The following is a 22,185-nucleotide window of genomic DNA, read 5'->3' as shown; positions in this document are numbered from 1 at the left end:
CTGAGGTGGAGCGGGCTGAGGTCCCCGTTGTCCACGTGCGCCATGGGGAGGAGGAGTAACGGGAGCTACAACTCCCGGTCGAGTTTCCTCTCCACTGATATAATCCCATAAATTCTTGGCCACTAATACATTCTTCATCATGAATGACCATAGTGAATAATTGTTTCCGACCAATCTGTCTTCCTTGGATACATACGTAAAGACATCACCTCCCTGATTTGCCATGATGACAAATTTCCAAAGACAAAATGAGCAATGTCAAAGCAGTATGGACTGGAAATCTGCAAATTTTCAGAAATTGCAGCAAACACACTTCTGCAATTAATGTGCAAGGGTGTACTCTGTCAAAAACCTGTCTTTTAATGCACGCTTCCCAAGGTGCAAACAGTGCTCAGCAACACTGTTATATCAAAATCCCCAAAATTTTTTGCCAAAATGTCTGTCAAAACAGTCTTTCTGTGACTGTATTAGCAGTTCATATGCAACTGTTCTCAAAATACACAAAAGCCCCAAAATTTCTGATGATCCAGTCCAGAAATTTGCATCAAATTTATCGCACACCTGTATCCTGTGCTGTGCTTGCCGCGTATGAACCTCTCTTCCAGAACTGTGTTCTGGACTAAAAATAAAAATTTTGTTAAAAAATGTACCTGACGTGGAGCAGGCTGACGGGGCAGTGTGGCAGGTCGCTGTCAGAGCGGGTGGACGGGATAGGTTACGTGGCGTCTGCAACTGGCGGCACAAACTGACGTGAGTTTGACGGCTGACGTGGTGCCTGACGACTGACGTGGCTGGCGTCTGACGAACGTGCGGCGTCTGAAGCTGCGCGCTGGCGGATGAGCAGGCTAACGCGAGCTGCAACTGGCGGGTGGCGCTGGCGACTGGAGGCGACCGACTGAACCTGCGCGCTGGCGACTGGAGGTAACCGTGGCAACTGTGCGCTGGCGAGCTGAAGGCTGACGACGTCCAGGCCTGCTGGCAACTGATGAGCGCCCTGTGCACGCTGAGCAGACGCAGGGCTGAGGCAGCTGAGATGGCGGCTCCTGTAGGTGCACTGGAAGCACGCAGGTACAGGGGGAAACTGACGGGGGCTGCAGACAGTGGGAGCTTCAGTCTGCAGACTGCAGACCGCTCTGATACCAAAGGGGGGTGTTCACACCCGACACACACTAAGTGCCCATAAGTGTGTAACATAAGCACATAAGCACATACGACAATAAGACTATAAGTCTGGGGGAAAAAACCTCTCCTACCGAGAGTAAAAAGTGCCCCAGTGTCCTACTGATCACCGATACTCGCATATGAGCGTAGGCGTAAGTGAGGCGTGAGTCAAATACCCAACACTTATAGGTGGTTGCTCTTGAAAAACTAGGTGAGGGACCAGGGTAGATGGATCTTGTTGGGTCGAGGGTTGTTTATGTTTTGATAGTGCTGCGTCAAATTGTGGAAGGGTGATAGTTTGGTGGATGAAGGGATGATGGATTATGGTTGATGTTGACCACTGATATTGAGGGATCTCTAGGGAATCCATCGCACCTGTAAGCTCACTCATGCTCTTCCTAAGGATGTGTCTACCTTGTGGATTGACCATTGCACGTGCCTATGCAACTGGGAGTTGGATTGTATTCCAAGTAAAGTTGAAAATTTTTCCCATACTTGAGGATCTTGTTGATATAAAATTGTTGTGTTGTGCTGGTTTTAGGGTGACAAGTCGTTCGAGCAAGCTTAGGATGTCCTCCCTTGATGTGCCCTGAGATTGTGGTGTGGGTTAAGGGATTAGGAATGGAGCCAGTCGACTAAGGCTACTCGACACTTCTAACTTGAGAACCCCTAGGTGTAGTGAAGGTGTGATGTGCTTATGTTTTTTTTTAAATTTTCTCTTCTCTCCCCTCTTCCCCTCTTCCCCTCCCCCCTTCCTTTTTCCCTCTTTCTTGTTTCTAAAATGTGAATAAAATAGAACTGAGTACAAGGAAGATAGTGCACTACTCAAGAAGTGGATGAAGTGTTCTTTGGAGGCATCCTTCGAGGAGGTATTACTTTATAGATTCACAAAGTTGTAAGGATGACTTAGGGAAGAAGGGATGTGTGCACTAGGCGAACCTACTATCCACCATGTCCTCTAGCAATTAAACACAATAACTTCGCAATAATGCAGCTTGGAGGTGGAGTTGGACCATTGCCACACACAATCAATACCTAAATTTATATAAAAAAATAGTGATGGGAACCCATCTTCGTATGGTGTGACTAGCTGCTACAATAGCTTTATCAAGAGTTTGAGGTAATTGTAGATTGTAATGAAGGGGTGGAACTAGATCAGTTAGTGTGAACACACTAAAGCTGATTGGAAAAGAAACGCATTGCAATGCATGCTCTAGAAGGAGTTGTCTTCTCTATCAAAACACATGAAATGGTAGATGGGGGTATGAGGGAACCATTGGAGGAGATGATGGGGGGTGGAGTGGAACTTGTAGCGTAGGTGGTGCACAATCGAAAATGGGTGTGGCAATGGAAGGGGAATGGAGCTTGTATAGTCCCCTCTTCTACCAACTTGTCACTAAAATTACTCCTGTAGAAGAATCCTCAGCAAAGATATGTGCTCGGTGAAGACAACTTGAGTGTACAAAGTCTAGTAATTCCATGAATTGAGAGGAGTGGAAGTCTAAATCTAGAACATATAGGACTTCTAAAATGGAGCGTAATGTGGACAATCAGGCAATAGCAGCAAAGTGCCAACACCACTAATATGCACTAAAGAAATGCCAACAACAGTGACTATACCCTCTAATGGACAAAGATTTTGTAGAAAATTTTATCTAAGAGTCACATGACTCGAAGCATCGTTGTCGATGAGCCAAGGCTGCTCTAAAGACTAGACAATTAAACATTTTTTAACAAAATTTTTATCCTCTATTTTATATTGAACACGGACTCATAAGTAATAACTAGAGTAGAGGTAGAGGAAGACTGAGATGATGTAACCATCCTTCGCTCTCAGACAAAGATGAGGGTATTTATTCCAATACTTCTCCACAGGATGGATGCCCTTCCCATAGTGTGGGCATTTAGGCTTCTTTGAATCAATGCATGAGCTTGAAGAAGTCTTTGAGTGCTTAACTTTCTTTTTCTTGTTATTGGCTTTCTTGTCATTCTTGATGCCCCCTTTTAACATGTAGTAAAAGCTTTAATAAAGTTGGATCTGCTACCTCCTATCTCCTTGAGTTCTTTGTGCTCCAAAACAAACGGAGCCAACTCCTCCCATGGATTAGTGTCCTAAACTCTAGAGGTAAGCAAGCTCTCCCACAAAATAGTGTCCTAAACTCTAGATGTAAGCAAGCTCATATAGGAGACAACACACTTTGAAGATGGAAGATGAGTGATAAGAATCATTGCCATATCCTTTGATGAAATCATCCTACCAAGGGATACAAGCTCGTCCTACAATTGCTTCATCTTGTTGATCCAGTCCTTCATAGAAGGAGAATCGTCAATAGAAAGCATCCTGAGTTTCTTCCGATGGTAATGTGGTAGGCAAATATCTTCACCTTGTAGAGAGAGACTAGCTTTGTCCACACCTATGTAGCAGTCCAAAGTCTACGCACATACACAAGGATAGAATTGTGTTGTAACGTGCCGGTTGTCCAGGCACGTTTTTAGCGGTCCATCGAGAGATGATTCTAAGCGTCGTTGCCCGGCACTCCCACAGAATGTCATGGGGGTTTGTCGCCTAGGGTTTCTCGAGCCCACCTCACAACAGAATGTTCGCGGCCGAACCCACTAGGATCGACCTGAAACTTGAGTCCCTAGTAGTCAAGGTCTCCTGACAGCATTCTAGCGTCGAGTCTTGGACATCCTACTTCACGCAAAGATACCCAAGCCAAAGCAGACCCATACCGCACTTGGTTCAAAGAGAATGGAAAATGAGAGGGATGCACCGCTCAACCTCTCTGCCCGTAAGGACCACCCTGCTGTAGGATGGACCCGTCGGGGGTTCCGCCCATCCGCTTCCTTTGATAGATTTAGTTTTCTAATTAGGTCCTATCACATTTATGTGTGATAATCAAAATCAGCTTCCTTAATTAGGCCTTTTAGGAAACATGGTTCGTTCGCGTGTTTTAGGGCACAAACACGAATACACAGCAAGCAATCCTTTGACAAACCAATTCAAACAAATTCCTTAACTTATCTTCACCTTAATCTTTATCTCCTGCCCATACAGGAGAAATTATATATCCCTTTTGTCCAACAAAAGTACCTGGTTCAAATCACATGGCACCATAATTTCCATCCTTTATCTAGAATAGGATCTTTCAACACCCTAGACATTGGGCTCACGGCAGTCTTCAACTCCGTTCCGGACTAGGCAAGGGGTGTCCAGAGCTCCACCTGACCCTAAGTAGCCTTGGAGAGAGACACAAATTCCGTGGTGGTTGGCCTTTTCACCACTTGATCTTCGGCCCGTGAATCGAGCAGTGCCCTCTCGGATTGAAGCGCAGCATGACCTTGGAGATGATCCACCCGCACATAATATCATTCCTTAATTAATCCAATTAAGAATCAAGCACAATCAAGGCAATCGGCCTAATATCATCTTCCTAGAAAATATTTCTTTATTTCCCATAGCAACTTGTTATCACTGACCCTTGCCATGCATTTACCATCAAACACAAGCACTTGGAATAATCATCCAAATCACATTCCAACAATCAATTTAATGCAAAAGCCTTTAGAACATTGTTTGATCAATCAACAAAAACAATGGTATCCTTTTCCAAACATTGCAGGAATAGTCGCAATAACATTTCCATCGCGTATTTGCTCTTTCACTTCGGATCGGGAGCGGTTTTATGTAAAATTTACTTAACACACCCTTCTTTCGGCTAAGGCATATGTTAAGGTTTCAAACGCTGTACAAGACATAAAATCTATTAGTCCCTTACATTGATCGATAACCCAGTCTTCTTCCCAATAAGTACAAAACCATCGGTCTTTCCTTCGACTTAGGGTTTCCTAATCCTTGGGCTCTTCGCTTGCCCTAGAGTTGTTGTTGCATCTAGCCCAACCTCGAATAGGATTGATAAACATAGTCGCTATCAGGTGGATCTCAAGGCATCTTAGTTTTTAATCCTTATGGTTATTGTTTGTGTTAGCTATGCATACGATCAAGATTCCAATGAACTAACAGATTCGTGATATTAGCGAGAGCTTGGACAAAGATCTTAGAGATTCGAGATTGAATTTTTCCCTAGGCTAAATTACTTACCATGCAATCCATCAAGCGTGCAGGCTACAATATACGGAGCTCCTGGCGAGCCTTGGACTCGCCTTGCACCTGGTCCCATTAGCCGCGGAGGGAGTGGATGATGGAGGTCTAGAGCTCTGCTAAGGTCACATGTGCTGAAAGTCTCTCTCCGTCGAAGGCCTCATGACACCGTGTCTTCCAGATATGCCATTCAGTAAGGCTTTCTATGATATCTCATACCTCCAAGCGGTCTGCTATGGGCTCCAGTACTTGGCGGATGGATAGAGCCTCCAAACCGACCACTGCACACGACCTTGCCTCGATAATGAATATCGTGTCTCGTGCATCCCGGCCTCATGCAAAAGGTGATGGCCCTGGCTGACTGCCTGCCAACAAAAAGCTCCCCATGAGATATATCCAAGGTTGGGTGCTATACGGCGAAGGATGCGGCATGCTCCTCTCCACACAAGCTGCGCCTCCTCACATGACCGAAGGCAGTGCTTTGGGGTTTCCAGAGGCTGTTGTGTACAGTGCTTACAATCTCCCTCCTGCATCTGGGCAAACCAACTTTCCACCGCCAAGCCTCCATGTGCCACCAACCATAAGAAGTACGACACCCTCCTCGGCCTCCAACTATTCCATAGGCGGCGCCACAAGGTCTGTCGGAAGGGCTCCGTGATGCTGTGCTCTGCCCAGTGTCTGCTTCGTGACGGTGCCCAATCCATATCCTCCTGCATCAGTACATGTCTGCCTATCCTGGCAGTGTACTCTAGAAACCTGGGTGGCTTCTTGGTGACCCTAGAGGCCGGCCATAGTCACTCTCTTGGATCCCACTCCAGCTCATCAAGTGGTCTGTCCTCCTAGATCCAAAGGCGCCACTCCCTAAGCTCCTTCCAAAAAACATAGGGGCCAGTCGCCATGTCTTCCCCTGAAGGCCCACCACGAGAATCCTCCTCCATGAAAGGGCGGAAATCCCCTCATCCTACTGTCCTTTGTCAAGGGCTAGACATCCCCTCTCCTGAACGATGAAGAAAGTCCCTTGCGGGGCGCTACCCACTCTACCTGCCACCTGAAGAGGATGCCTGCTGGCGAAAACCTAGCTGCCCATAGCTCCCCGGGCTCTATCGGCTCACGTATTGAGGGAGCAAGCCACTTCGGAGGTATTGTTGTGTCTATCTCCCTTCTCATCTCCACTCCTCTTTGGCAGCCTGATACTCGCTACAACACCTCCTCGTCTGCCATACTGTACACCTCCCGCCATGTCCTGATGGTACGGGCCGAGCTGGCCTCCCACCCAACCCACTGGATGTGGGGGCGTTCACCTATCTGTGCCCCTTCCCGATCTTTGACCTGGGGGTTCCAGATCACCAGCAGACAGTCTATTTCCTCTTGGCAGCCTGGGGGCCTCTGGATTAGGGCCTTTCAGAGGCCCTGCCACACGGGGAGTAAGCTGCAAAGGAAAGGTGATCTGGGAGGGGGGGGCGAGGCGGTGATCTGGGAAGACGTGAAGATCCATCTCAAGGACGGCCTCCACTCCTCGCCAAGCCTCTGTCTACAGTCCTAGGGGCCCTCTTGCAATAGGACCTTCCAGGTCTGCCCGCCTGGTGTGAGACCGCGGACAACTAGCTTGCCCAAGAGGGCCATACTCTGATACTCTGGGTCAATGATCCCAAGCCCTTCCTTTGACCTATGTCGTATGATGGTCGCCCACGCCACCTTGGCCCTGGAATCCTTGGAACCATCAGAACCTGACCAAAGGAAGTTCCACACTAGGCGGCGAAGCTACACTACGCATGATGAGGAAAAGCATCAACATGAGGCGATGTACCAGGCCGTCGCTAGGAGGACCTAGTTAACCACTAAGGCTCGTCCGGCTAGTGAGAGGCGAACCGTGCTCCAATAGGTCAGTTTCCTCCGAATAGAATCTAGGACAGGAAGAAACTGCTGGGCAGGAGTGATGTCGAGTCCCACCAGGAACCCTAGGTACCGGATGGTCTGCACTCTACTCACCCATCTGAATCCCAGGTGGACGCCCCACTCTGTGTGTTGGAGTCCGGGTCTGTGAGGAAACCAACCGACTTTTGCCAATTGATTTTCGCTCCCGCTGTAGAGTAGAACACGTCAAGAGCCAACCTCATTCTCTCCATCATCAACTCATCGTCCTCTATGTAGAGGGTTGTATTATCTGCGTACTCTGAGTCTAGCAACTCAGTCTCCTCTCTCACTGGAAGTTGAAGGCCGCGTAATCCACTCACACGTGACTTGAGGAAGTGAGACATCGCCTCTGCGACACCTCTGCGAAGAGTAGAAATAGGTATGGGGCCAGGGGCCAGCCCTGTCGAACAAATCTCTCCGGCCGAAACTTCTCCCCTTGCCTTCCGCCTATGAGCACCTTGCTGATGGCTGATCTGTACAGGGCGGAGACCCCACGAATCTAAGCCTTGGGGAATCCCAACCTCACCATGGTGCCCTCTAGAAAATCCTAGGACCTAAGTCTAATCGCTCATAGCTTTTAGCAAGCATGGTAAATATGGGCTCCTGTCGTCGCATGTGTTGCGCTACGCCCCCACCATCGTACATGTTCCCCCCCCTTGCCGACTGTCCGTGGCCGCCCCAATGGTCTTCTCCCCGATGGCACAACGTTCCCCGCCCCTCTCCTCCACCTCTCGCTTCAACACTGCCACGCCTATCCCCCCCCCCCCCCCCCCCCCCCCCCCCCCCCGGCCCTGGCCACCCACCTGTTGCCCTGCGACAGTCCCCCCCGGCTCTGATCCCCTGCCTCCTCCATCTAACTCACTACTTCTCCCGCACCTGCAGGCCTAGCTCTATCCAAGCTTACTTCCGACTCGGAATTGAAGAGGAAGTTTCTCCTGGTGGTCATATCTCTAGCTGAAGTTGTCTCCTGCTAGAAAGGCACATGTAATAGTTGGTGGCAATCTCCATCACCTCATTTGGGCTAGAATGGGTTCTCCCATACTGATCCCGAAGGCTGCGTATCTGCTCTCCTGCGGTGCGGGGCTGGTGCACTTGGAAGAACTCCCTGCACATCGAGTCCCCCTTCTGCGACTAGAAGGTTACTGAGGTTCGGAATGAGAACTCCGAGCGCCTGTCTTTTAGGCCAGTAGTGGCTGCTCGCGTACGCACCTCCTGCGTGTGGAGGGTGGGATCCCCTGGTGCCTTTTGCAATAATCTCTGCTTGGCTGCAAGGTCCGCCGGAGTGCTCTCTCCTCCTCCGAGCACTAGTGCTTGGTCTGTATGGCTGCCTCTTGGCAGATTCTGCTCAACTCGGCTAGGACCTTTGCAACCTCCTCTGCCATCCGGTCCCTCTTTTGTCCCACTCTCTGGTCCAAATCTGCTCTATCTGTCTCGTCACCTCCTCCCTCCTATAGATCAATTCAGGGATCCGACAGGATCGTGTGCCTAGGGTGGATGCTAGGGGGTCAAGCGTCAAGAGAACTGGGCAATGATCGGACAACGTGGTGCCTGTCAACTGCTCAATCTGGCCTCCACGAGAGCCTCCCCACTCTCCCACATAAAACCTATCGAACCGCTCCGGCAGGACTCCACCTAGTCGCCTGTATTCCCAAGAGAAGTCTAACGACCTCTCCCTTCTATGGAAGGCAGGGTCTCTCCACGCATCATGTGCTCTGACTGCAAGCAAAAAGACCTCTCATGCCTCCTGCTCTTCCCCAGCCATGCCCTGGTAGTTTCTACCTCTACCCTGCTGGTCCTCCAAAGTCTCCAGGTTGTTCAAATCTCCTCCAACGATCCAAGAGTCCATTTACGATCTCTATCCAGAACCTGTTGCGTGCCCTAACCTCCGTAGGGACATAGCATAGTTACCTGGAACGGGGAACGGGACCCCCTTGAACGAGGGGAACGTCCAAGGTCGGGGAACGGGAACGGCACATGTCATAAGTGCCCCAAATATGCCCTACATGACCCAAATTGCCCCAAAGAATGTCCCTCTAATTGCCCTAATACTCGTCAATGCGTGAAATTGACCCAAATGTCCCAAAATTGACTCGATTACCCCCATAGCTCCAAATTGCCTTGAATTGCCCCAATTATCCCAATTTCCCTTGTAATTAGTCAATATAAATGGATGAATACCTTGGAATTGAGGATCGACTGAAATTTGATTCTGATTTGCAAGAGTTCATAATGCATCAAATTTGAACTTTGCATGGACTCCTAATTAGCTTGTGGGTTGTCTTGACACTTTGAATCTTCAACCCGAGAGAGAGAGAGAGAGAGAGAGAGAGAGAGAGAGAGAGAGATTAGTGTGTGCACATTAGGCAATGGAGATGGGTGAATATGTGGTAGAAAGACTGTGACCCAAGCAAAAAAAAAAGCAGAAAAAAACGTCAATTTTCAGTCAACAGGCTTGGAACGGCCGTTCCAAACAGGGAACGGTGGGGGGAACGGCAGGGAATGGTAGGGAACGGCAGGGGGAACGGCAGGGAACGTTCCTTGGCCGTTTCACCTCCTTGGAGGGTTTGGAACGTGTTAGGCCGTTCCTACAGGCCGGAACGGCCGTTCCCTGTTTCTATGGGGCGTAGACATTGAGGACTCCAATGCACGAGTCCCCAATATCCAGTCTGATCCATAGAACCCTTCCTGCCACTATTGTCCCGTGATCTCGTACAGAGGCGGTGAGACTCGGACCAATAGAGGTGCATACGCCTCCACTTCTACCGTGGGCACCTATGGCGTGCTCCCAATACATGTGCGAGCTGCCCGGAAGTACCTTCCCAACCCGCTGGGCCTGGGTGGGGGTGAGCTTGTGCTCCTGCAAAAGCAAGATGTCAATCCGTCCAGCAAGGGCAGGCTGCAGCTCCTGCCGAACAATCAACTTCCTAGAACCACGTGCCCCACTATAGTGGAGGCTATTCACATTCCAAGATGCAAGGTGTAAGCTCATGGGGAAACCTGTGACTCACCGAACAGGCATCTGTTCGGTGCGGATGCTGCTGATGAGGAGGAGAGACTGTGAGGCATGCAAGTGCGCTTTGCTGCCGGTTGGGACGGTGAACTCCAATCCCCCATGGTGGCCCTTGGCCGGACCATAGGGGTGATAGATGCACCAAGTGGTACTATCAGTGCATCTATCAGCCATGTTGAGAAGCGCGACTCTGTACACTCATAGAAACGGGTTGCCTATGCCGGGGGCCACTCAATCACGTCCCTCGGAGCTCTAGAAAGAAATGCTGGAAAACTGGAGCAGTCAGTGTGAACACACTAAAGCTGACTGAAAAAGAAACACATTGTAATGCATGCTCTAGAAAGAGCTGCCTTCTCCATTGAAACACATGAAATGACAAACAAGCGGAATGCCAGAGCACCTAATGCCCCTGTTTGACTCAGACAAAGGCTCATAGGTAGGAGATGACTGCATGACACAAACGACTACTAATAGGATCTAATCTTATGGCATATGACAGTTTCTGCCGTTTCAGGGTCTTTGGGACCTCGTCATTGGTCTAGAGCTTATGTCGGACCCTCGACTAGCTCACCTTGATTACATCTGTACTTTCTCAGTAATTAATATAATTACCCTGTGAAGGGAGGCCGATAGATGGAGAAAGTATCGCCTGGGGGGTGGGGGAGAGATGCACCCTTATCAAAGATGTTCATTACCTGTTCATCTTAGGGTGGGTTTGGATGGCAGGGGTGCAAGAATGTACTTTTCTTAGAGCTTCCCTACTCTTGTTCACACAAGGCAGAGGCAATGCACAGAAAAGCGGAAGTCTCACATGGTTAGTGCAAATATGGAAAGACCAATAAGGCTTGGCAGGCTCAAAGCCCTTGTGCCTACCACATTCACCATTTTTGGGCAGCAATGTTTCTCTTCCGAGGGCAGAGGCAATTCACTTTTCCTTTAGCTAATCACATGCTTCCACCCAAAGAACCTGCCTCTGCCTCTCTTTCTTCTGCCACCTCTTGTGAGTGCAGCCCGAATGAAGCTAGGGCATTATTTCCATTGCCATTGAAAAGCTGATCAATAGAATTTCGCATCTAGATCATTAACTAAAAGAGAATCTTGCAAAATGCTTCAAAAATCTGGGGGTATGCAAACTTCTAATTTATCCAGGTTATTGAGTAAAGCGGCAAGAAAATTTTTGGGTTTTCATGCACATGCCTTGGCCCTGGTTTAAGATGCACATATTTATCATGTCCATAAGATAAGATATGAAAATGTAATAAAGACACATGTATTCAAAAAAACTATGGTTGCAGAATTGTAGAAAATTGCACTTGTCAGCTCTCTCTTTCAACAGTTCCCTGTTTTCGAGTCTTTGGGTGTTACTATTGAAACCTGGAATAAAGTACAATGTATCACATTCTTAAATTTCATAGAAAGTCATTTATCAGGCCAAAAGGTTTAATAGCAGATTCTGCATTGCAGCACATTCAATGCAAGAAGCTGAGATGCTCTGCGATCGTGTGGGAATATTTGTGAAAGGGAAGCTTCAATGTATTGGGAATGCAAAAGAAGTAGGTCTAAACTTCTCTCTGTTAGAATGTGAGTGTATGCTTGGGAAAGCAAGCTTGCATATAACCCAATGGCTGCAGGCAGCACTGGCTAGTCCACCCATAATGCCAATGCCTCATAACTTGCAGCAGTGATGCATGACCTTATGAGGCACCAGTGGCTGAATATTGGTGGAGTAGTCAGGACTGGCCAATTAAAAAGAATTGCAGTTTCTTCTGGTACTAGTTCTAGGTTTCTCAAAATCCCGTTGCACTCACCTACCCCTTCTTTTCTTGAGTGTTGTGAAAGTTGTGAACTTTCACATTTCTTATAATACAGCTGAAGTCAAGATATGCTGGCTCCTACATCTTCACAATCAGCACCCCTCAAAATCAGGAAAGAGAAGTGTTAAACATGGTGCAGCAGCTTTCGCCAACAGCTAAAAGAATCTACAGCCTCTCTGGAACCCAGAAATTTGAGCTCTCGAAGACAGATGTTACCATTGCAGATGTCTTCAGGACTGTAGAGAAAGCAAAGGCATACATGAATGTGCAGGCATGGGGATTCTCAGACACGACTTTGGAAGATGTGTTCATCAAAGTAGCTCATCAAGTCATGTGACCGAGGTTGTTTCATCTTTGATTTCAACTGCGTATATGAAGGGTTCTTATAAGGCAGCTCATCGGATGATGTGACCAAGGCTGTTTCTATGTGACCAAGGTTCTTTCTTCAAGTTTTGAAGTGCAAGTGCTTGTCTGGAGTACAAAGGGTTTTTATTGCTTCTGCAAGGCTAGGGCACTCGTTCCAAGGGCTAGAACCAGAAGGTTCAGTAAGGAATCAATCCCTCACAAGAAGGGTAGTAATGTTTTCTCCCTTCAAATAAGTTTATATATCTGAGAGAAGTGGTATGTCACCCTCCATTTTTTATAAGAACTTGAGGTGTCCATTATCCAATGACACCCTTCAAATAATTTGAGCAGAGATGGCGACTTTTTGAATGTCCAACACAAAACATCAAGTTAATCCATGTGTACCAATGTGGATAGACCAAACAAGCCACCAATCAATCATAAGCCTTTCATATTTTCCTCTTCTACAATAAGTGCAAGTGTAAAAGGAGTTGTTCCTTTTAAAGCAAGGGTCATCATAGTTTGTCAGTCCGGGTTTGTATACGCTAACAATGTAACTTGATGAGGTGAGTGTCATAAGGTGTTGGTTGGTTTTAAATAGTTGAATTTGAGAAAGGTAACTATGTTCAATTTAGACCTAACACAACCTATGACATTCAAAACAACAATTAAGGCGTAATGAGCTCTTCCCATATGGGTCATTGTGAGGGTTGCCAAAAAATTGTCACATTCTTTAAATGACTATTCACTTCAGACAGGCAAGTAGTCAAAGTGCCTTACTTTTCTTTTCCACAAAAAGCAGTTGTTTCATCCTACAAATTGTGTTCATGGAAAACTAAGATTTATTGTCAAGCAAATTGCAAAAGTGGAGTGGTGGAGGGGTTTGAAATTGATAAAGTTAAGTTCATCTTAGCTATATATGTGTCATGGCTTCAACACTCAATTGCGAATGATACTAAAAAGCAAATAAATCCTAAGAAAGCAATACATGTCCTTTCTTTTTGAGTGCTTGGTGCATCCCATACATTTGAGTTCTCTATTTATAAATATATAGCCTTTCGTTTTCTTTGAGGAAAGAAAGATCTATTAATAACACCTCGAAGAATATCCCCTCAAGGTAAAATACGAAGTACAAAGTAACTTCGAAGATAGTACCTAAGTATATTACAAGTACAATGGTTGTGTAAAAAACCAATTTGGTGGGATATAATGCTTGACCATTTGAGGGGTCCTATGGAAAAAAGTGCTAGAGTCCTTGGTCCACAAGAAAATCCCCTTGAGGTAAAATATAAAGTACAAAGAAACTTTGAAGATAGTGCCCAAGTATATTATAAGTACAATGGTTGTGTGAAAAACCACTCTGGTGGGCTATAATGCTATACCTTTTGAGGGGTCCTATGGAAAAAAGTGCTATAGTCCTTGGTCCACAAGAAGGGCTAGTTATAAGACAACTGGCTAGGTTAAGATCATTGTGTCACTTCCTCTTGAAATGTGCCACTATGGTTGAGCATCCTATGAACTTTGTGAGATCCAAGTTCTTTGCTAGAGGCATCCACCTTCTACAAGAAAAATAAATGATTTGTCTATGAGTGATCTCTACTAGTCCAAGGGCTACTAGAAGGATGTCCCCTTTGTGTGACCAACCCAAGTTTGAGAAGTGTGTGTATCCATCTCCTACTCAAGAGGTCCCTTTGTCACAACCTCAATTATAGCTATGGCTCCCTTGAGACCTTGTAGCCTTTGCCTTCAAATTTCTTGTAGTAGTTTTCAAAATCTGGACTAGTCTCCCACTAAGGTAGTGACTTGTATAGACAATCTTGCACAATATAGTTAATTCCTTTATGTAAGGGTGTGGCCTAACTCTAATCTCAAACAATAATGATCAACAATCATAATTGAAGGATAATCCTAGATATATGTTTTAATGAAAAAGATGTAGCGTTATGTTGAATAATGACTTTGATTTTTTGAAGTAAATGTTGATAGATTTTGCATTGGATAAGCATAAGGCAATTCAATTATTATTATTATATCTACCACGATAATTTTGATACGTATCTATTCTCCCTTATTGTATGTTTTTATTTTGATCAACATTTGGTAATATAGAGTTATCGTTGTCTCATGAAAAGTAATCTTTCTTCAAATCTATTGAAAGAAAGAAAATGGCTTTACAACTGTATCTATAAAGAAACGTAAATAAAATTTGTATCACGACTGTAGCCACCATATGCATATTTAAAGGGTGCAATCTTAGTAGATCCTCTCTCATCCAACTAGGATATGTATTTCCCAATCCTATTGGTGTATCTGCCTATGTGTATGTTCTTAATTGAACCCTCAAAATTCTAATCTTGTGCTAGAAAGTCAAGTTGGCAATCTCCTTCTCAACCTCATCTAATTTTGTCAGCACTTAATCAAAACAAAGTTGAGATTCATTAGTCAAAAGATCTATTGCAACCTTGCTAAGAATGTGACTTGGACAATACTATTGTTATGTGAAACTAAACCTAGGGAAAAAGTAAAATAAGCTATCATAAATTATTTTTCATTGAAAATTAGGGGTATCCATAGCAGATACATCTTCAAATATCTCTCGTGACATGGCTTCAATACTTGGAAACTCCTTAAAATCCCAATCATGAAATCTATGTGAATGTATCATGCCTTGATGCATCAACCTTGATATGCCAACGTATTTATTTTCCCTATCATTGGAGTGATATGCATGCCCATACTCTTAGAGAGCTTTGTACATGGAAATATTTAATGTGTTAGAAATTACATTACACATTGTAATTACTTGTGTATATGTTCTTTGAGCAATGCGGCTATGGTTGTCTCTCACATAAGCATTGCAAGCTCTTATAACAAAGAAAGTGAATTCATTGATTTACCTTCTTTCTGTAGTCTATCCACAAAGGTTCATTGATGGCTCCATAACTTAAGTGGTGCACCTCAAGCAAGCTCCATCTCCATAGCCTTGATCACTACACATGCTTTTCATAGAAGAAGATAAAGGCAGAGAAGAAGAAGAAGAAGACACAACAAGAGCTTCACCCACAACCCACAATGCTCCCTCAGTTATCTCACATTCTCCCTCTCTCACACAAGCAAGATGCAAGCGAGAAGTAATAAGAGAGCTCCTTAATATTGCACACCACAAGAATGAGCTTATCCTTTCATTTTTACATGGCCTTGATTTTTTGGACACCCTTCCATCTCATTGGCCTAAACTAGTTTTATTTTACGTTGTACACACTCTTTGGTTTTTACAGATATTTTTCAACTTGCTGAGTTGAGATTTTCATGCTCATGTCACACCCAAAAGATTATTGTAATTTGCATGGGAGTGAGCTCAACTCTCTTTACAAAATAAAATTTTACCAAATTTTGCAAGTTCTTGTTGAGAGACACTTTGGTTCCCACTTCTCTTTTATTTCTAATTTTCTCCTTTCTTTTTGTGCATCTTACCTTTGTCTTGCCTTTCTAGAAGGGGTTAACATTATTCCCCTTCTAGGCTTGTATAAGTCTCATAGCACTTTGTAACATGGTGGATAGCATTGTGTGGTTGATATTGGTGAGTCATAAAGAGGGTGGCTAGTGATGATGCTACAATTATCCTTTATTTTTCATATCCTCAACAAAGCATCCATGAGGATTAAATCTGACCTGCAAGCCCTGCTCAACCATTTGACCGACAGAAACCAGATTTTTGGTGATATTCGGGACATGAAATACATCGGACAGGTATTTCTTTTTCCCATCCTGCATAGACAAAGGAATTTTTCCAATCTGCACAATCGGATATGCAGTATCATCACCAGTCTCCACAAATCCTGGTTTTTCCATTTTCCTTACATCCTCCATCCATTCTGCATGACCTGTCATGTGGTTTGATGCATCTGAGTCAACATACCACACATCATTGCTTTCTTCTGCACTTGTCACAGAATTGTTCATGTGCTTCTACTAGAAGATGCATAATTTCCTTGTTGCAGTTTTCCATTCATGATGTCATTCTGCTTTTTATAGCAGTCTTTAGCCATACGATGAGGGCCACATATATCATCGGGTTGGTCAAGCAAATCTTCAAGTCATAACCCTATAGACAAAAAAAATATGTACTCCCTAAGGGTGTGTGACTACCTTATTGTGATGTGACTACTCATACAAGTGAGAGTGCAACTAGGAGATGGTTAAACCTTAAGTAAGCTTGGGGTTGTCTCATACTTGCGGACCCAATTAGTACAAGGAGAGACACAGTGCAATGCTCAAAGTGACATGCCTTTTGATGTCCTCAAGACATCCTGCCCTTGATGTACCTTGAGTTTGTAAAGTGGGGAAGGGCTAGGGGATTGGGGATGGAGCTTGCTGACCTGCAAGACATGGCTCCAGCTTAAAGATCCCTAGGTGATGTGATTGTAAGCATTTCTAGTAAAGCTTTTGTTTACTTTTATTCTTTTAATTTTTTTCTCTTTTCATTTTTAAAAAAATAAAAACTTCATTGTTGCTCCTTTTTGTTCCTTGATGTTGGATAGGGAAGTGGTCACAATGATCTTTCCAAGCACGCCTAGCTCATCATGTAGGTCTTTAGTGCAACCCTTGTAGCTAGAATTGTAGATGGAAGGACGGGGTGGTTGCAACTAGTGAACTTGTTGGCATTCATATTCTCTAATATCTCAAAACAATATGCAGGTAGTAGAGTGACTCAAAGTAGTCTCACCACATCATATCTATCACTTTTTGCATTTATGTCAAAGAAGAGTGGATACAAACCCCCTTCTTTTACAACCTTCTTTTGATTGAGTAGTTGGAGAAGTAATTGTAGGTAGTTGCATGTGGTAATGAAAGCATGGTCTAGACAAGTTAAGAGGTCATCCACAAACCATTTTGAAAAAAGAGGAAATCCATTTAAAAGAGAGAATCAAGTCTTTCTCATCACAAAACTCAAGGCTATCTTTCAACTTATTAATGTCAATATTTAAGATTAGAGAAAAATCACACTTACCATATTTTTCAATATCATTGTCAACCTCGTGCCTCCTAGGATAAGACATGTAGTTGGAATCTCCCTTTTAAAGGATAGTGCACTACATAATGCTACCCGTGCTTCCATGTTATCCTCCAATATATTTCTCCTCCATCCTCGTTGGAAGTCACATCTCTTCACAATCTGTAGAATCTTAAACACCTCGTCGTGCTAGTGGTCAATTGGTTCTCGTTGCCACATTTCAAGAACTCCAGTTTTTTTCTCAAGCCGTTTCTTCCCCAGTTGTGAGGATACCAAGGATACCAAAATCACCTTATGCATTATAATGAGTGGTAGGGGCATTCGCTCGCGACCGCCAAGACACCATAGACCGCTTATTGCTTCAAGCGTTTCACTTCAAATGGTATGGCTACCTTTCACATGGCCGTACGTACTCTAGATTCTACAAGTGTAGTGAGCTTACCTTGATGCCCGATTGAGTAGCCTCCTCCCTCAAGCACTCCGGTAGCTCCATGATCCGAGATGCGAGCTCAAGCAAGCTCAATCCTCTACCTCCAAGCTCCATCCTCCATAATTGCACGTGTGAGACAAGAGAAGAGAAGAGAAGAGAAGAAGAGAGGAGAAGATGGAGAGCTTCTCCACCACGGTCCCTCACCCTCACTCCTTCACACTCTCATACTCCCTCTCTCAAACACAAGCACAAGCATAAGTAAGGAGAAGAGAAGAAGAGAGCCACTTTAGACACACACCAAGAATAAGCTTCTCCATTCACTTTTTGACTTTTATACATACCCTCATCCCTTTGGACACCCATCCCCTTTTTTACATGATGGGCCGTCTTAGCCAAGGTCTTCTTTTCTTATGTCTTTCCTCTTTTCACTGTTCTTTTGCTCTTGCACTTCTATATTTACAATTTGCATAGGAGGGAGCCTAGCGCTCTTTTCTAAAATGAATTACATTGCGCCCTACACTTTCCTTGCTAGATTATTTTGGTGCACCTTGCTAGAATATTCGGTGCACTCCTACGTTTTTTTTTTTTGCTTGCATTCTTTTCCACTTTTCTTGCCTGGGCAGAATGAGCTTCTCTATTCACTTTTTGACTTGGGCTTCCTCTACTTCTTTTTGGGCTGTATGGTCTATAACATTACCCCCCTCCTAGTCGAGTACTAGTCCCATAGCACTTGTGGGTAAGGACTCAGGTGGCTAAAGGTTGACCTTGTGGGTTGGTGATGGGGCTTTTATGGGAATTGTACATGGGAGAGAAGCATGTCGAAATGGTTGAGGTTGTGGAGACCGAGGGTGTTAAATGATAGAGTAGGTTTTGGAGCAACAGAGAAAGCAATTAACTCATCCCGTTTTTTTTCATTATTACCTTGAGTAACTCGTAGAGCAGAATCGTTACAACTAGATCATCTAGCCAATGTACTAACTGTGGTTAAGTCAAAGACCACCGACTTATTAAGTGTCCTATACTTGCTGTGTATAGTTGGACATGCAGTTAGACTGTTGGTCACACACATAGACAAATAGATAAAGCTTGAAGTCTTAACACTCTCCCTCAAGCTCAAGATAACACTTGTACACCAAGTAGTTGTCGGAATCGACTGAACTTATCTTTACCTAAATACTTGGTAAAGATATCTGCTACCTGCTCATCCGTCTTCACATGCATAAGATCCACCCTGCCTACAAGAACCATCTCACGGATGAAATGGTAGTGTACCTCAATATGCTTCGTTGTGGCATGGTAAACTGGGTTTGTTACCAGAAGTACACTACTAAGATTGTCACAAAATAAAGTCACTGGAGCATCCACCTGCATATCCAAATCAGCCATCAACTTAAGCAACCATGTAATTTCACAGGCTGCCAAAGTAGCACCTTTGTACTCTACCTCAGTACTAGACAATGCAATAGTCAGTTGCTTCTTGCTACTCTAGCTGATCATCCCACTTCCAAAGCTGAAGGCATAACCACTCGTAGACCTGCGATCATATGAGTATCCTGCCCAATCTACATCGGTGTAACCAATGAGTTTCAGGGCCTTATCCTTCTCATAGAATAACCCATGATCTACAGTGGACTTTACATACCGCATAATCCGTCTAATAGCATCCAAGTGTGGCTTTCTAGGCTTCTGCATGAACTAACTTATGAGCCCAACAGCATAACTCAAATCAGGTCTTGTGATAGTCAAGTAGATCAATCTTCCAACCATCTGCCTGTACATAGTGACATAATCAATTTCAACTCTGGTGCTTATGTCTAACTTAACATTCTTATCCAGAGGTATATTAAGCGGTTTACATTCAGCCATACCATATTTTTACAGCATTTCCATGGCATAGTGTTTTTGTATCAGCCATAAACCATTATTTGCCTTTATCATCTCAATACCCAAGAAGAATTTCAACTCACCTAAATCCTTCATATTAAATTCAGATTTCAGCATACTCATAACATTCTGTATTCCAAAGTTATCATCACCTATGATTATCAGATCATCTGTGAGAAATGTGTAATCACATCCACCACAGCCTCTTTGTATGGGACAAACAAGGCAAAGAAACAAACTGCAAATAAAGCCTTAGACTAGGTCATGTATGCATGGTTTATTAAAACCACGGTTGTTGAATACCATGGTCCCTTTCCACCTATCTCCACCTACCAATACCACCTACTGTAAGCCTATAAAAGGCACTCATCCCCACACTCATTCCATCAGACTATCAGTCAATTGTACTTGCATTATGCTTGGATAATATTAGTTCTTCTTTATCAATGCTTCTACCTCATTATGATTGTCTATTTGCTCATCAATGATCCTCCATAGCATGCATTCTCAGTATTTTAACATCATCCACATAAATAACTAGCACTACCAGAGCTGTCTTTTTCGTGAACATACTATGATCAGCCCTGCCAACCATGAAGCCCAAACTTTGCAAGTAATTGCTGATCCTTGCATGCCATGCTCCAAGAGCCTGTTTCAGCCCATACAAAGCTTTCTTCGGCTTATAGACATAGTGCGGAAACTTAGGGTGTGTATACCCTTTAGGGTGATCCATGTAAACATCCTCTTCCAAGTCACCATTGAGGAAAGCATTCTTAACATCCATCTTCTACAATTTCCAGCCTTTTGCAGCAACCAATGCAATCACTGTTCATATGGTTGCCATCTTGGCAGTGGGGCTAAAAGTTTCTTAGTAGTCTAGCCCATACTGCAGAGCATATCCCTTGGCGACCAGACTGGCTTTGTACCTCTCTACACTGCCACCCGACTTGCATTTAATATTATAAACCTATTTGCAACCAATGGTATTTTTCCCATCTGGCAGTGGAACAAGATTCCAAGTGCTATTCATCACTGCTTCAACATGAGTGGCAGGTTCTTTAACCTCCATAATCTTCGTCATATAAGCACAATACTTCGCAGAGTAACCACTGTAAGTCACTCTATCCAACCCTCTGCGATGAGTATTGAGCTATGGTGCACTACTAGATTCCCCTCTCTCATGAGGTGGAATGTACCTGCTTTGCCGAGTACCATGCATATACATAGTAGGAATACCATGTTCACTGTCAAGTCTATTAGCTGAGTCACAACCTGAAGTCATCATGCCAGGTGTATCATCAAAAACTTTTTCTTTTCCTTTGCTGTCCATCATGTCATGTCTCCCCCTCAATCATTGACATAGTGATGTCAATGGTGGGCAATGAGCCATAACTCCGCAATCTCCCTGTCCATGGAGATATAGGGGATGATACATTCGTAACACTAGGACTTGTCAATGCAGTACTCTGCTATGAGTCAACTGTAGAAGCATGTGCAGAAGGTATATCAGACAGTACTGCTGTAGGTGATGCATACCAAGTGGCCACCTCATCAAATATAACATCCCTGCTCACAAGTGTCTCTCGAGTAGAGGGATCAAAACATCTATATGCCTTCTTTTCTTACGCATAACCAATAAAGAAACACTTACATGCTTTCGGATCCAACTTCCTTCTCTTTTCATCAAGAATATGCACATAAGCAATACAACCAAATACTTTTATGTGACTGACATTAGATTTATAGCCATACAACTTCTGATAGGGTGTCACATCATGAATGCCTGCAGTGGGAGTCCTGTTCAAAATGTACATGGCTATCATAACACCTCAGCCCAATAGTAAAGCGGCATATTCTTCTCCTTCATCATAGCACGGGCAGCTTCCATCAATACCCTATTCTTCCGTTCAGCTACTCCATTCTGTTGTGGAGTGTAGATGCATGTAAGTTGCCTAATGAATACCATTTTCAGCCAAAAAACTGTTAAACTCATGTGATGCATACTCCCCACCACTGTCGGATCTCAGCCAAGAGATGTAGCAATCAAATTCTTTCTCAACCTGCTTCTTGAACTGCTTAAAAGCAACAAACACCTTCTTTTCTTTCATTATATAAACCCAAGTATAGCGGCTAAAGTCATCTATGAAGGTCACATAGTATTTAGAGTCTCCCATAGATGCATTATGGGCTGGCCCCCACACATCAGAATGGACCAATTGCAAAGATCTCATGTTGTTTCGTACATGCCTGCAAAAGGCAATTGTGACTATTTACCAAATTGATAGGCATCATATACATGACCAAGATCAGTGTAGGTAAACTTCGATAAGCCAATAACAAGCTGTCTCTTTTGCATCAATTGCAGCTGCTGAATATTTACATGCCCCACTTTCTTATGCCATATTTCTAGGTCTTTGACTATGCCTGAACCATGAGCAAACATTGTTGATTTCAGCTATGGTAAAGTGGCATCTAATGTGAACATCCAGCCATATCTATGACCACAAGCAA

At 44.3% G+C, this 22,185-nt stretch overlaps 1 protein-coding gene across 1 annotated transcript in view; it reads left to right on the top strand.

Annotated features, from left to right (window-relative positions):
• Window positions 1–12,813, top strand: part of LOC148014506 (ABC transporter A family member 8-like) — a 123,141-nt gene extending 110,328 nt beyond the window's left edge. The window contains exons 17-18 of the mRNA XM_087666938.1: window positions 11,652–11,740; window positions 12,057–12,813. Coding sequence (XP_087523064.1) covers window positions 11,652–11,740; window positions 12,057–12,338 — 371 coding nt within the window. The 3' untranslated portion in view covers window positions 12,339–12,813. The remainder of the gene's footprint in view (window positions 1–11,651; window positions 11,741–12,056) is intronic.
• The last annotated feature ends 9,372 nt before the right edge of the window (window positions 12,814–22,185 follow it).

Source organism: Lygodium microphyllum, chromosome 25 (genome assembly GCF_053477565.2).
Source record: "Lygodium microphyllum isolate KBCC chromosome 25, Lygodium_microphyllum_v1.1.10, whole genome shotgun sequence".
Taxonomy (NCBI): Eukaryota; Viridiplantae; Streptophyta; class Polypodiopsida; order Schizaeales; family Lygodiaceae; genus Lygodium; species Lygodium microphyllum.
This window is presented reverse-complemented; position numbering and strand designations above follow the sequence as displayed.